The 16,740-nt window shown below is 33.5% G+C and overlaps 1 protein-coding gene across 1 annotated transcript; it reads left to right on the top strand.

Annotated features, from left to right (window-relative positions):
- Positions 1–2,273: 2,273 nt before the first annotated feature.
- Positions 2,274–16,469, top strand: LOC105831759 (putative fatty acyl-CoA reductase CG5065). The gene is made up of 8 exons (XM_012672146.3): positions 2,274–2,563; positions 10,038–10,305; positions 11,187–11,503; positions 12,174–12,421; positions 12,781–12,967; positions 13,128–13,313; positions 13,383–13,643; positions 14,019–16,469. Exons 2-8 carry the CDS (start codon positions 10,066–10,068, stop codon positions 14,095–14,097), a joined length of 1,518 nt encoding a protein of 505 aa, XP_012527600.1. The 5' UTR covers positions 2,274–2,563; positions 10,038–10,065; the 3' UTR covers positions 14,098–16,469.
- Positions 16,470–16,740: the final 271 nt, after the last annotated feature.

Genomic DNA, 16,740 nt, shown 5'->3' with positions numbered 1-16,740 from the left:
GCGCACATATATTAGGATAAAATGCATTTTTCGTCTCGGCCCGGTGATGCAACCGTGATTTCGCGCCGCTGACCTGACAGATTCGAGAATTAATATTACCGGTGGTAGTAGGGATGGGTTCTCAACGGTGCAAAAGAATATTATAAGGTGGGCACATGCGGGGCCCATGGCTCAGTTGCGGAAGTTGCAGTGGTGGCGACGCACGCGGGTCGAGATATACGCGGTTTTACGACACAGGCGGTTCTCTACGTATCTTTGTACATAAATACATATACAGGCGGGGTCCGCGCAGCAGGTAAGTCGAATTAAAGTGCATTGCATATTGCGTAAACGCGACCGAGGAAAGTTCTTCCGTGTTTGCACCGGCGACGGCGACGACGGCAGCGGCGGTTGCATAATACTTTCATTCGCGATGCAGTGAGATACAGAGGAAAGTGTGTGTGTCCCTTTCGCCGTCTCCGTCTCCCGCTCCCTCATCTCCCTCTTGTGCATTCTCGCTGTCGCGAGAAATGCATTTCTCGCGACCGCGAGCCGCGAGAATGCAGGCGCACCCGACAGGTATTTTCCACCTTCTCGCTCTTCCCCCTGCGCCCGCGAGGAGGGAAGAGTACGCCCGGGCAACCTCGCCGAGAGATTCATTTTCAGCACATCGCGGTCATTCGATTCCGCGCGCGTCGATGACGGATCGTCGTCGTCGTCGCGCGAATGTAGATTACAAAACACCGTCGACCGGACGGATAAAATCGTTTTCCCATGACGGAGGCGAGCGCGAGCGGCGGATGTTGTCGGAAAATAACTTCCGCGCGCGTACACAGCGCGGAGGGCTCGCATTGCGAATCGAATTTACGGCAACAGCTGGCTCCGGCAGATTTAATTACCGCTTGCGTTAAATACACCGCCGTGACGACGACGCCGTGTTTAACGTGTTAAGCGAATTGCGCTTCCTTGAAGCGACCTCGGCGTCCGCGCGGTCGCCTTCATCGTTCGTTCGCGATCCGGGGGTATTTTTCATCCCCCCCCGATGGTGTCCCTCTTCGTTGTCAACGACATACGTTAGAGACTTTTACTCGTTCGAAATTCTGATTGGTTCCAGCATACCTGGACGTTTTATATCCGATTCAGCGGTAAACAGTAATTACATTACTGGTGAGCAGCAGTGGTCCGAACGATTTCGTTTCCTCCACTTGCAATGCCTGTGCAATTGACGTTGCGTTCACCGGGAGAGAAAAGTATTCGGGACTCGTGAGATCGTAATTATTTTTCAACATTCAATTATAGTCGCAAATACTTTTCTCTCCGGCTGTTAGACTCCGGCGGATATTCGTTAACTTTTTCTTTAAAAAAAATGTATAAATGGAAAGAGAGCTCCAGGTTTCTTCGTTATGCTTTGTTTGCTCTCATTTCTTTTATTTATTCCTCTAATTTCCAATTTAGATAATAGATTCAGAACGTCACTTACATCTTTTTCACAAGTATTTCTAGAACTATTACACGAAAAGAATGGTATTGCTAATACATTTTAAAATTCAGCTACAGATTTAAAAATGAAAAGAATGGATAAAATAAACTGATTTTGGTTCCCGGAGCAAGTAAAAATCATTATCTTTTTGTCACTTTAAATCTGTTGAATCTTTTGAATCTGATTTTTTAAAAATGTTTTTATTTGTCGGGAAAGTAATAAAATCAGCACATGAAGCTGTCAAACATTTAATAATATAAATCTTTATCGTTAAGCTCTACAAACATATATCACGTTATTATTCTCATCTCTTATAATTCTTTAATTATTTATATGCGCTTTACAGAGAAAAATTACTAATATTTAAAAATAAAGCATTATCGATAGAAACTTGATTTAACATCTGTTAGAGACTTGCTTTTTATATTCAATTCAAAAATCTATTTTATACAAAATTGATTTCTGAATCAATTTTGAATCGGTAAAAAAAATTGTGTTAAAAAGAATTGTGTGAAAAATCGATTCAACGTTATTAAAAATATTACATTGAGATTTCAAAGAAAATCAACTCGTTGTCAAAATCGAACATCCCTCTGATCAGGTTAGCCATCCCCGCGGAGCGAAACCGCTCGATCGCCGCGAGCAACGTGATCTGTGCGGACGACGATGAAGCACCCTGAAACGCGTACCGATCGATTTTTCGGCCTCGGTCGGCTTTCAACCCCCATCGGCGTACAACCCCCTCACGCATGTGTGCCACGCCGTCACGGGTATTATTCCCCCACGCACGTGTTTTTCCGGCCGACGAGAGACGTGCGGCGGTAGCGCGCGCACGATGTGCACGGTAGTCGCGTGAGTGCCGCGACACACGGAGTGTGACGCGGACAGCTGCAACGGCGGCGACGACAACGACGACGACGTCGATGCCGACGAGGGCCTCCTCCCCAGGCCACACCAGTGCGTCTCGCCCCTTTCCCCAGGACGGTTCGCTTTCGGCGCGCGAGGGAGGCGAGGTGGTCGATCGAGAGCCCGACGAGCGTGGCGCGACGCGACCGCGACGGAGGATCCGGCAGAGGATACGAACCTCCCTCTTCGGCACCCCCGGTAAGTCCAGTCATCCTTTCGGACATGACAACGTATACGATTCTCGTCACGAAGGAAATTAGGCGTCCCGACAGCGTCGCCCGTTTTTTTTTTCTGCCAGTGCACAGTGTCGAGGCTCATACGCGTCGAGATGCGCGCTCATTCGCTCGCCTTCGCGACCCCGAAACCACGAGGCTGGACGGAAAGCGGAAGAGAGACAGAACATGAGGGAACGACGAGAAACCACGGGGCGTCGCGCGGACTAACCCGTTTTCAGAAACCGTTAGCCGTTAACATACATAAACGCGAAACGAGTCGGTATGCACTCGCCGCGTGAAGTCGGTGCACTTGCAGCCGAAATGCGCGTGCTCCAATTTTACGCAACAGTTTCTACTGTCGGTGCAGTCCGCTATCTGTCACGGAGGGAACGGTTTTGACGTATCTAAAGATTTTGCTGGAGATGCAGATCTAAAAAAAGTAGTTAGGTTAGACCAAATAATTTGACGTTGGACCCGCAAACTGGTTACTAGAATGTCTAAACTTTTTTGCAGAAAACTTTTTCTACCATTAACCGCGTAATATTATTTTAAGAAACTTTAAATAAAATTTTTTTTTCCTTATGGTAAATTGATAATTTAAATTGTCGATTATGCAAAGAAGATTTTTCCAAAATGTTTAAACATTTAGTTAGATCTGAATATGGGGAAAAAATTTAATCTGATATATAGATTCAACTATTCAACCGTTCAACTATTATCAAGCGCTAAGATCCACTCCGAAAAATGGCATTACCTGTTATTTCTTGTTATCATTCATACTTGATTTAATGTTCGACTTATTAAATAAGTGTAGCATAGATGCTATCGAACTAGTTGTTGGAATTTCAAAACTCTTTGCAGCTTTATCATCACGCTTGAACGTCTTACATGATCATTTTAATGGTCGAAAATAAAATTGTTCTCAGATTTGTATCTGGCCTAATTTTTATGTACTTCAGGAAAATCGTTCTTTCCGTGCGGAACAGCAATATTCGTGACCACAAAAGTACCCGTAAAAAAACTTACACAGCTCTTTTAAACTACCGTCACGAATCCATGGCCATTACTCCGTACACAGTTATCGATAGTTGTCAGTTTGATAACTGTCGTTGCGCATATATTTTCATATATCAAAATACGTGCGCAACAACACTTATCGAATCGACAACTATCGGTAACCGTGTACGGAATAGCAATCCATGTCCTCTTATCATTTTTGTTTGAAGTTTCTGTGTTGCGCTCTGATTGTGCTCCAATTTCTATTTCCCACGACCAGCGCGCTTTATCGACGTTCTCGATCAAAGAAACGGCGCGATTGCTCACGGGAGCAAAAATATTCCATCGCGAATTTCAGCTTTCTTGCGCTGTGTCAAATGATTCGAGAATCCCGTTGCATTTTATGGATGCTCATGAGACCGCGATAAGATAAGAACGGAATAAAAGATTGACAGTAGACACGTGGCCTCGGCGCGCTGAATCGACGAACCGAATTGAAATTATTGTTTACTTTATTACTGACGTTGTAAAGTGTAATTGCATATGGACACGCTTTCGCGATTATGCGATAAAAAAAGAAGCCACCACTCTGCGGAATTAGTTTCGCGGAACGCATGAGAAATTATATTACACTTCGCGAGTGTAAGAGAAATTATTCCTGATTTTTGTCAAATAGAGGAAAAAAGGGAGAGAGAAAGAGAGAGAGAGAGAGAGAGAGAGAGAGAGAGAGAGAGAGAGAGAGACAAAGAAAAAAAACGATACATCCGCAGTCTTTTATTTACGTCGTTCAAGCGAAGCAATTTCTACGTCGTTCTTGAATTCCGTCGCATTAGTTCTAATCTCCATAGGCAAGATTTACACTAGCATTTACGCACATACGTATAGGCGAAAAGTGTAACTTCTGGCATGGTTGGCCGATCGATGTTTGGAGCGTATAGGTCGATCGATCGCTCTCCAAGTTGTACATCACGTGCGATTTCACGGCGAGACCGCTTGCGTTGACCCTTCAAATAAAAGGCGTATATCCGTGCCCTCAAACGGTCGGATTTGTAAGAAGTGTGTGTTCGTACTCTACAAAATCGACAATCTAAAAGTTACCGATCTACTACACGGAAAGAACAAAAATATAGACAAATTATATGGACGCTTCTTAGTATAATAATAATGCTGTAAAAAAAGTTTTAGCGGTCAATTTGAGTATCCAGTGTATGTATTTAGATGGCCGAACATAACTATTTTTAGATCTATTTTTATCTAGCTAAATGTTTAACACTTCAGCCTTTTTAAAACATTACCTATAACTTTTTACACCGTTTTTTAAAAACATTATTTTAAAATTTTTTCTCATTAATACTTAACTAGTTAATAACTCCATTTTAAATAATGTATCTAAATACTTTAATTAACGAAATAAAATTTTCTCTTCATACTTTAAAATTATTTTTATTCTATAAAATTATTCTTCTCCTTTGTTGACTGTAAAAACAATTGATAATATCAGCGTTTTTATCTCCACTTCAATCAACTAATCGATGAAGTGATAACGATAATTCACAAAATTCTACTCAGTAATTTTGAACATAAGGGACATTTGTTAATAAAGCTTGACCCGCTTTTCCATCAATTTCACTAGTCTTTCTATTTCATTTATTTTAATTTTTTTACAGTTACTCTTATTAATTTTTATAAGTCAATGTATTATCTGTTGCTCATAGGTTTGGAATACTTTATAATTATTAAATTAGTTAAATTTAACTTTGACAATTAAAAGCACAATTGAAAGCTATAATAATACGTTTTAATAAAACCTGTAAAACATATCAAAGTTTAAAAGTTTTCAGCCTAATCTCTCTCTCTCTCTCTCTCTCTCTCTCTCTGTTATAACGAAGCAATTATATTATATATCCACAAACGACAACTAACTGCTCCGTTATATTCTTCTATCATTTGTTAGAGATAAAAAGAAAATCTGTAGAGTTCAATATGATTCAAGAATTTTATCCATATGTCATAAACAGCAAAAATACCATTAGAAATTTATATTATTATCAGAGTAATCACATACGCGAAGATAACGTTACACATTATGTCAAATCTTTCATATTTAATCCGAGAATATTTTCGGTCTTAATCGTCAATAATTAAAACGAATTAAATTAAATTATAAATATAATGTATAAATTATAAATTATTTAAATATTTAATTTCTAAAATTCAAGCTGTTTCTTTTAAAACGGTCGTTTTGTTTTAATAACTATATTAGCGATATAACTTTTTAAACATATCCCGGACATGAGAGGAAATAAATGATATAAGAATAGGATGTATTTTTATTTACGTATTAACAACCATCGTCTAGACGGTGAATTTGATAATGTACGACACAAGGTCATTAAAGATAATTCAGGCTTTGAAAAACACAAGTATATTATCATTCTTCAGTTTTCAAGTTACATTATTTTTCAAGCACACGTGTATGTGCGATGCACGTAAATTACACGAAGTTTTAACAAGTGCATGCCATCGGCTTGTAATTATTGACACTTACCAAGCCGATATATCATCTCGGTAATATAATTTAAAGTTACATTAAAAAAATTGCCATTATATTCTTTATGAGCCTGACCTCGATGTCGAGATTTCTCAAATAAAAATTTGCTAATTCCGGACTTTGCATTACAATATATCATCGTTTGTATACTAAACGAAAAAACATTTACGCATGAACATATCCAAGATTTTAATCAGGAGGGAAGGGATCAAAATTTATCTTTACACAAAACTTATTTAAATCTTATATGAAAGCAAATTTTTGACAATTTTTTGTTAGCAGACTTTTAATTTTTCTTCTTTTTTATCGCAAGCACATTTTTTCTTTGTATACATTTAGCATAATCAAATACCAGAAAATTGAGACAATCTTTTGATATCATTAATAGCAACCAGATTTTCACTTTTAACATCTTTGCTAGTTCGAATTCTTTAAGTTTGTTTTTTAAAATTTTTATTCCTGCTAAAAATAAAAGGCAAACGTCCCTCTCACCTCTTACGTACGCCTATGCACTTACGTTATGTAATCGAAACCCCGGCTATCGATTGAACCTATTAAGAGTTGAATCAGTTCAAGAGCATTATTGAGATATGATAACCTGAAGTACTCTCAACTTGTCGGCTGGCATATACATGTATACTTTCATACAATAATTCGCTAAGTTACAAGTCGAAACTCATAGTTGATTGTGAATGAACCTTTTTTAAACTCAAGATCTTTAAAAAAGATATAAAAAATGATAAATGTTTTTAAACAAAGACGGAGTCAATAAAGTAGGTGAGAATTAAGTCCTCGTGTCGCTCGAAAATCATGAAAATTTCATTTGAAGTATTGACAAAGTATGTTAGGCAAAGAAGTTACTAGAAATCCGGTAACTTTCTTGTTTATTATGTACTCCTAATAACTCGGATGATTTTTCGGGTCTTTTAATCGAGACCGCAACGTTATTTTCCAATGACATCTTCTTCCTCTTGTTGTATTATTCTTTCCTAATAATCTTCAATGAATTTTCAAAGCTTCGAGAGGCATATATTCTAATTTCCTTTGACTCTACCATCTCGTTTTGCCATTTTGAAATAGGCACCCTTTAAGGGAATATTAAAGTGCCCGTCAAACTTGATCGGGATCGAACACTGAATTTTATAGAATTTTATAAACTCTTTTAAAACTTAAAAATTTAAAAACTTTTTGTATATTTTGAAATGTTATACATTCTTAAAATCTTGAAATAAAAATTGATTTTAAATGCTGGCTAATCGTCAAATTGCTACTATTACCTAGAGAATTAATGCACGGCAGTGTACATATGTATGATGAAGCCGACGCTATTTATTGCGCTTAATTTACAAACATAATTAATTCAATTAATTAATTAATATTGTCATGAGTAATGTAAGCAATACAAAAGAATTTTGTTTACTGGAAGCATTTACATTTCTTATTTTTAGTCAATAATACTATTAAAAAAACTCAGGAGTCTTAAATTTCACATTTATATTCCATATTTGTAATAGTATTTTTATACTTATTTAATTATAGTTACACACACACACAATATCTGTTTAACTATGTCATCTTTATATTACGTTTGTATTATATATTATATATGTGTATATAATAAATGTTTTACGCCTTTTCGTCTTTCATCAAGATACATTGTAACTTCATAATATGTGTATGTATGTGTGTGCGTAAGTCACTATATTTCTTAATTCCCACTTCGTTTCGTGCCCTATCCGGCGTGTGTTAGGTCAGTGATCTGTCTCGGTTAGCTGGTGATAAGAATCCACGAGATTATAATTGTATCTTGAGACACTGTTTGTAATTGTATCGCGAGACACTGTTTGTAATTATATCTCAAGACCTTACAGAGTCTCGCGAATTAGCTTTTCGCATCGAGCAGTGTAACGACCAAAGCGATAAACATCCATCGTAAACTCGGCCTTGATACAACATATCGTGGTTAATCGTGCCACAAACATACGGTGTTTCAAAAGTCGATGTTCGATCGATGCGAGAATACGTATATTTTATTTAAAAATTTCCCTATTAGTAGACGAGAAGGTAGTATGGGGCCATATAAGTATTGTGGTCTTACATACTCGCATTATCTTAGTTATTAGATGATAAATTCCAGTAATTTGTAAAATTATTTGTCAATAGCCTACCGTCATGTAGAGACATTAATGTCAGTATAATAATCGATATTTTGAAACTTTTTCAAGGTATATTTTAATTTATTTTAGTAGATTACACGTATTTCCTCATTCTTTTTAAACTTGAGCACATTATAACGCGAACGTATCTACACTTGAGTATTTCTTTTGTAATTTAATCTTTCATTTGGCTGTATACTCAATAGCATACTCGTTATTATATACTTAACAGTATACTCATAATTATTTAAACTGTGCAATTTGTGAAAAAAATTATGTGAATTTTATTACTGCTTTTGAAGAATTTATTTTTAATAAATTTCATATAGGAAAAAAAAGAAAGAAATATGTAATTTTTATGATAATCATACAATTCTTTTAAAAATAACATCATTCTCATTCCTGATAGCTAGGGTTTGTAAAGTGACGTCATATTGAGCAAAGTAGGCTTGCGAGCGACATACATAACGTTTCACGCAACTATAGACACGGAGCTATATTCGTTCATGAAATATTAACAAGAAGCTTTTTCCGACGTCGGTTGATGACCGTCACCACGGCTATATCGATTCGAGATATGCAGTAGAAGTTACGATATCTCGGGTCAAGGATACAAGCACCATAATTAATGTATGAATAATACTTGCACGTGCACAAGAAGTGTCACATAATTTATAATTTTACTCATTTTTTTAAATATCGCGTCTGGCGTTGGAAATGCGTATAATTAATGATTATACGCGTTCACGAAAGTCTCGTGTATATTCCAGTTCAACTACTCTCTTCCTGATTTTAAATAACTCTAATTGCTTTATTTACCCTTGATTGGAAAAAATTATTTGTTCCATTAATATTGTTATTAAATTAAAAATTACTTTCAATTATAGATTGTTATTAGTTATAATATTACTAATACAACTTTATGTTTCTTCCATGTAGATGCACAATAAAGTAAATGATAATATGAAAAATGTCTGAGTCAACAACTTTTAATTAGTTACGTTACTTTAGTCATTTATTTCTATTTTATTTCTAATTTAAATAACTAATTTATTTAAAATAATTTATTTAAAATAACCCAACGAGTTACGTAGTTGCTTAGTTCTGTTCAAGAAAGCTGCTCGTCTTCATTTCCTCATTTATATTTTTTGCGTTAACATACTTTTTCTAATTTGTTAAAAAGTATTTAAAATATATCATCCAACGCAAAATTCAAAATTTCCGCTTTTCGTGGTTTGCAATAGTTATTTGCAAGTATAATAATCTTCTTTATCAACGTTTCGGTTGATTTAAAATTTTCTTTATACATTTTATTATTTTATTATTTACTGAAAAAGTCTTTTTCAGCTTTATGTAAAATTTAATTAAAAATAATATACTAAGACACAGATTAAAAAAATAGCTGAACAAGAAAATATAATAATATATACCTTTTAAAAATATTTAATAATATATACCTACATATAACTGCATTTACAACAGTAATAACTATAAATTTTTAAATTATACAAGCATTTTCTATTTGTGAGCAACATTCAAATTTGAAAAAAAATTAATTTCTAAATAAAATATTGTTTTTCAATTAAAATAAAAGTTGCATTACAATCTTCTCTATCGCAAACTTTTTATCTAATCTAAACAATTAGGTTAGTTAGAGATGATTCATTTTTATGCTTCTAAAAGACGTTACAGTGATAAAGCACATCGCTAATTTATTAATATCAATTCATATGAATTTATAATATAAATTTCAGTTGTGAGGAGGTTGATACATACATCAAAATGGGTACGACGAACGCACAAACCAATTCAGAACGCGATGAGACTCACTCAAGGGGAAGTTCGATCGACGCATTCTTCGCTGAAACGGTGATCCTTTTAACAGGCGCTACCGGCTTTTTGGGGAAAGCTCTTCTGGAAAAACTACTGCGCTCGTGTCCCGTAGCTACAATTTTCGTTTTGATCCGTCCAAAAAAGAACCAATCCGTCGAGCAACGTTTTAAGGAACTATTGAACAATCCCGTACGTATATATAATATATAATATAATATGCACATTGTATATCGTATTTAACACTATTCATAAGCAAATTTTGATCGTTATCCGAATAGGAAAATATTTTTCGTTTTTGTCATCGCCGGAAGTCGAACAAATTGAACTATTATGCTTTAGATTGAATTAATTGAACTAATTTAAATTTATATTGCGTGATGGACGCATTGCAAATTTTTAAGGCTATTAAAATAAAACACTTTTCTATTACTCGCTATGACATGCATATTTACACGTTGAAAACTATTCGAGAAATAAACTTGTTTAAAAAAATTGTACATATGTTTACTTCGCGTTATAAAATATTCCATTTTTATTTATTTATTAAAACTTATTGGAAAACTTTTAGTCTGTGGAAAATTTAAAAATATTCATTTCAGAAACATTCGTTTTAGGTAACATTTTGTATTTTGCACAACTTACGGAATAACTTATGGAAGAAACCTTTGGTGTGTGCCCCCGTCCTCTGTAAATTTAATTTCATCGCGCTAGATTTCTTATGGACGTAATAGTGTACGCACTTGTTAAATTAATGTAATATCGATTCTGCACAACCTCGCGTAGAAGACCTTAAATATTTTAAGGCGCGCTTATGTCTTAAGTGTCAAGTTGTCATCGAAATGTATGACGAAAGGTCGCTATTGTCGTCGTTTTCATAATTTTGTCTCAAATTATATTAAAACTGAGTCATTATTTGTTGTATATAATTATCACCCAATTATCGGATAATATTAAAAAAATATTTTTTAATTTATATATATATTTTATATAAATTTCTTTTGTATCCTTTGGTATTTTTCCGTATACATTTACAAAACGAAACGGAAATGATGTATCTTCCTCTGTGACAGGTTTTCGATAGGATACGGTCGGAGTTTCCGGGTACTTTGAGCAAGATCTTTCCCGTGAAAGGCGATGTAGGTCTACCGGAACTAGGGCTCCAGCCCGAAGACAGGGACATGCTGATACAGAGAGTCAACATCGTGTTTCACAGCGCGGCCACCGTGCGTTTCGACGAGCCGCTGAAAATCGCCGTTAATCTCAACACGATGGGTACCGATCGTATGTTGGATTTGTGCAGACGTATGACAAACCTTATTAGCGTCATTCACGTCAGCACGGCCTACAGTAATGCCGATCGACGGGAAATTGAGGAATCGATATACATGTAAGTTCCGCCCCAATTGCACATACATTCATACGGACGTTTTTATCTTATGAATCTTCGAGATGAAATTATTTAGTCGCAAATATATTGCATTCCATAATATTGTTAATATACTAAGATTAAAAATTTGTTAACTTGATTAAATAAATATGTAAACACATGTTCATAAAAGAGCATCGTGTCGATAAACATCCACTTACGCATGATAAAATGTTAAAAATGCAAATATGAGTCGCAGATACGATCAAAGCGTTTTTCTTCAAGAACGTAGCATCTGATAGCGAAACGGAAAAGAAATCTGATGACTGGGTTATAAGTACATTCAGTAAAACGGCTATTTCTTGTTCGCAATCTTGCTACGACACGATATTCAAATTGGGGTACATTTTTTATTCTATACACGATATAAATTGCATTTTACGCAATCTCAGCCGTTTTTTCGTTGCAAAAAGTATTTAAAATGCTGTCAAAATTTACGCCAAACTATCTATAATAATTATAATTATCTACAATAATCATAACAATATTTCATGTACTTTTTTATGTGCTTTGTCAAACTCATCTTGAAATATACGGTATATAAAATTAAAGATAACATTTTGTCCTGATTTCTAATCCGAATTACAAATCCCCATCTAAAATGTACCTAATCGTATACTTCTAATTATAGCACGGACGTGAAGCCGTACACGGTGGTCGATATGTGTGAAAATTTGGACGACGAGACGATAGGAATAATAGAGAAGAGATTGCTCGGCAAACATCCAAATACGTACACATTGACCAAGGGCTTGGCGGAGCAAATCGTGATGGCCAAAGGAAGCGGTCTACCGATCGCGATTGTACGGCCGAGCATAGTCTGCGCCGCATATCAAGAACCATTTCCAGGGTGGATAGACAACATTTGTGGTATTACAGGTATAACCGTAATTAATTAAACACGAGTCTATTTGTACTTGAAAATCACATATCAAAACTGTTTTTAATTTTGAGAACCAAGAAACTATAGAAGCACAAACTAACCAATAAAATTAATTTTAACTATAATTGTTTTTTCAAATATTAATCAATGTTTAATTAATATAAAAAATTTATTTTTATCAAAAGCTTTTTCAAATATCAAATAAAAACGTTTTTTAATCGAAAAAAGGAAACTTTACCCATTATTTTTAATATTGTTAAAAATATTATTTATACTAATTGGATAGTCATAAATTAAAATATCTTTCTTTTACATTAATATTAGTATACATGTGCCACGTTTTATCGTTTGACAGGTATAATGACGGAAATTGGTAGAGGTACCGTTAGAAGTATTGTGTGTAACGCAAATTTAGTAGTGGACGTTGTACCTGTCGATTTTGTTGTTAATACTTTGATCTGCGCATCTTGGCATAATGTTGTGCAACGTACTGATACAGTAAAGATTTACAATTGTACTAGCAGCACAGTGCATCCTATTACGTGAGTATCCGATAATTGACGTAGTAAAACAAGTAAATGTATACTTTACAGGAGAAGTTTTTTAGAGTAGAAAAAATTCTTTCTTTCTCTAGACAATTGTGTAAATAATTTTATGTAGATAATGACAAACATTGTGTGTAAATGTATTTTTTAAATATAGATGGGGTAAATTTGGGTATCTCGTAAGAAAACACGCTATAGAAACTCCATCAAAATACGTAATGTGGTATCCAGGTTTCACATTTAGAACCAATAAATTTATTCATGCCATCATGGTGGCAACATTGCACTATCTACCTGCATTCATCGTAGATCTTATATTAAGAGTCCAAGGCTGCAAGCCCATGTAAGTATCTTCTCTCGAGTTAATCGCGCGAAAATCTTAATTGTAATAAATGTGTCATTTCCCTCCCAGAATGATGAAGCTCACCAAACGATTCGAACGTGCTGCCAAAACCGGAGAATTTTTCGCGATGAACGAGTGGAAGTTTTATGCGGGTAACATGATGAAACTGGTGAAATTTGTAAGTGCATCGAAAGATTGCAGTAACTTCGACGTGGATATTAAAAATATGGATTGGGATATGTACTTACATCAGTACATGTTAGGAATCCGAAAGTATATCTTGAAGGACAGTTTAGACACATTAAATAACGCTCGAAGTCGATTAATAAGGTGAGTTTTTCAAAAATTTCGTACCTCAGCCTAATCAGCACATAGTTCAAAGAAGATTTCTACTAAGAAGATATTACATATATATATATATATATATATATATATATATACATAGAGACCTTTTTTAAGAAAATTGGTATCGAAAATCTCATAAAACATAATATTATTCAATTACAAATATTCAAAGTTAAATTACAAGAAGGATTCATATACCTGTAATAATAATATTCGAATATTTATTTCAAAATATTTGTAGAAAGAGCACTATAAAGACATAAAATATGCAAGAATATAGAATCTTTTTTGTCTGTTGGCTGAGACAACTTTTAAGCTGATAACACGCTGCGCAAGAAATAAACCAATCGTATATTACAGGTTGTACTGGATGCATAAATTCACCAAAATACTTAGTATATTTGCGTTACTAGGAATGATTAAATGCGCCGGTCGGTGATGTCATTGGAATCTAAATCGCATTCTACGCGATCGGTGAAACGCCGCAAAAGTACTCGTAAGAGGAAATATTTAAAGAAGATGTAAAACCCACCCTTGTCTCGAAGATTAAAACATGAAAAACCTTATCAAGTATTAATACACTAATTAAATATTAATGAGAAAGAAAGAGAAAGAGAAAGAGAGAGAGAAAGAGAGAGAGAGAGAGAGAGAGAGAGAGAGAGAGAGAAAGAGAGACAGTATTTTGCTAGATATTGAATGCAGAATGCTATTGATATTGTAGAACATTCGTCTTTTCGTACATATTTCACATTTTCCACAATGCTGAATTAGCTTCGCAGAGCTGTTTTAACCTCCTAATCGTACAATCGATACGTACAAATGAAATATGTGTCATGTTTTCAGCCATTTAATCAATGTAAAGTCCGTCAAGTGATAGAGTTAGAGACAAGAACTTGCAAACGCTTTTCTGTAAATCTGCATCAAAACATCTCTTCTGCCAATAGAGTTATCATGTCATTGCATCATGAAAGAATAATAATGTATTTTGAACGATTAGATACAAAATATTTTTGATGATACAGCATAAAAATGAAGGTGTAGATACCTTACTATATAATCAATATGTGTTGTATCTTGGTTATTGCGATCTAACTCTCTTCGAGCCTTATGATATTTAAATGTTAAGATAAAAATCATGTTTTTGATAAGCGCTTACAGACCAAGTATATCGAGCGCGTCACATATGAATATGCAAATTAAACTGCGCATAGTACAACACAAACAATCGAAATTTTTAAATATAATAGTACTTACGAAGACTGACCTTAATCAAAAACGATATCTTTTAAAAATGATACATTTAAAAAGTAAAGAATTTACATTATTGCCTTACTAATTATTATCAATATATCAAAACAAAAGTTCTTTTTACTAATCCAGAGATATTCTAACGATCACGATTAAACTAATAAATTATATTTATATCACTCTCGAGAACGGATAAATTTGTTTATAATATTTAAAAAAGCAAAATATTTTTTGAATACTTGTGTCGTGTAAGAAATTACCATTTATCTCTTTGTGAAACAAGGAATTATAGATAGGTAATTATGACAAAATAATTGTAACAAATTTTAATAAAAGTTTGTTACAATTTCAAGGTGTTTTTACTACCTGGAAAATCGGAATCACATAGAATTCTTCTTACCTTTAAAAATTATATATTTTCATGAGATTTTATTCATGCTTTTATTAAAACAATTTTTGAAATTTTATTTTTAAATAAAAAATTTTTTATTCATTTTAATTTTAATTTATTTTTTCTTGAAAAATGTCAATTAGCAATAAATATGGCATACACGTTCACGTACATTACGTCGCAGATTTTTATTTTAAAAAATTAGCAATAAAAGACACAGTATCATTGGCATTGTGTGTTCAATTACTTTTCGAATTCTATTTTGTAAAAATTCTATTTTCAATGAACTACATTTATATTATGAACAAATTGTTGTATGCCATTGAATATATATTTCTTTTTAGTACTGTTTCAAATTTAATATTTAAAATTTGAATGACTTTTCTGTAATTAATTAAAAAGAAGCTTGAAAATATACAATAAAATAAATTCATTTTAAAGTTATATTAAAAGTTCCATAATGCTATTTGGAAAATTTTAAATATAACTGGAATATTACTTAGGGAACTCTTTTAACATATCTAAATGAACGCTCTGAGTTTGTATCAGCTAGGTAATTATCTTGACAAAATAATTCATACACAAGAAACTAAGCAAATTCTCTTAAAATAGTGACATATATTTTACAAATATTTATAATATTACAAATAAATATGAATATATTTGTATTTCTTACATGTATACATTTGCAGTTTGATTTCTAGGTGAAACATTAATGTATGGACTTTTGGAAAAAAAGTGGCATCAATCGTGATATGTAATTTATATGTATATATTTGCTATACTCTTTCATTTTTCTTTGATATTGATTGTGTAACAAAAATACATATTATGTTAATCTAGATAAATTATTGTTAGATAAAGAAACTATTCATTCGCAAAATATAGTATTACAAAAGCGACAACCTCATAATTTTTGTTAATTTTTGACAAATATTTAACGCATGTCCAATACATGCGTGTTTCTAAGCTTGAGCTTTCAACTCTAAATCATTTTCTTTAAGTGTAATAACATCATCATAGATAAGCATGGACAAACTAATGAAATGTTCTTAATATTAAGCAACGTCATAATTATGTTTTTATATACATTAATGTGTATATAATTATATTGTTATCATGTTTCAAACTTGTACAAGACTTGTAATTACATAAAACATATTTGTAATTAATTCCTGACTGTTCCATTTATTCAAGCGTGTACTTATATAAAGAATTTAAAGTTATTAAAAATAAACAATAGTTTAATTAATAATCTATGTAGAATACTTTAATAATGAAATGCACACATATTTTCCAAAATCCTTAAAATCATTAAAATTAATAATCTAGTACAAGAGATCTAATAAAAGGCAACAATCATAATTAGAGTTGTCTTTTCTTTATTCAAAGAGGAGAAACGAGCTTATATAAATTTTCAATTTCTGCCCCGGAATCGAACCT

This window comes from Monomorium pharaonis, chromosome 9 (assembly GCF_013373865.1).
Source record: "Monomorium pharaonis isolate MP-MQ-018 chromosome 9, ASM1337386v2, whole genome shotgun sequence".
NCBI lineage: Eukaryota > Metazoa > Arthropoda > Insecta > Hymenoptera > Formicidae > Monomorium > Monomorium pharaonis.
The sequence above is the reverse complement of the archived record's forward strand: the minus strand, read 5'-3'. Positions and strand labels throughout refer to the sequence as shown.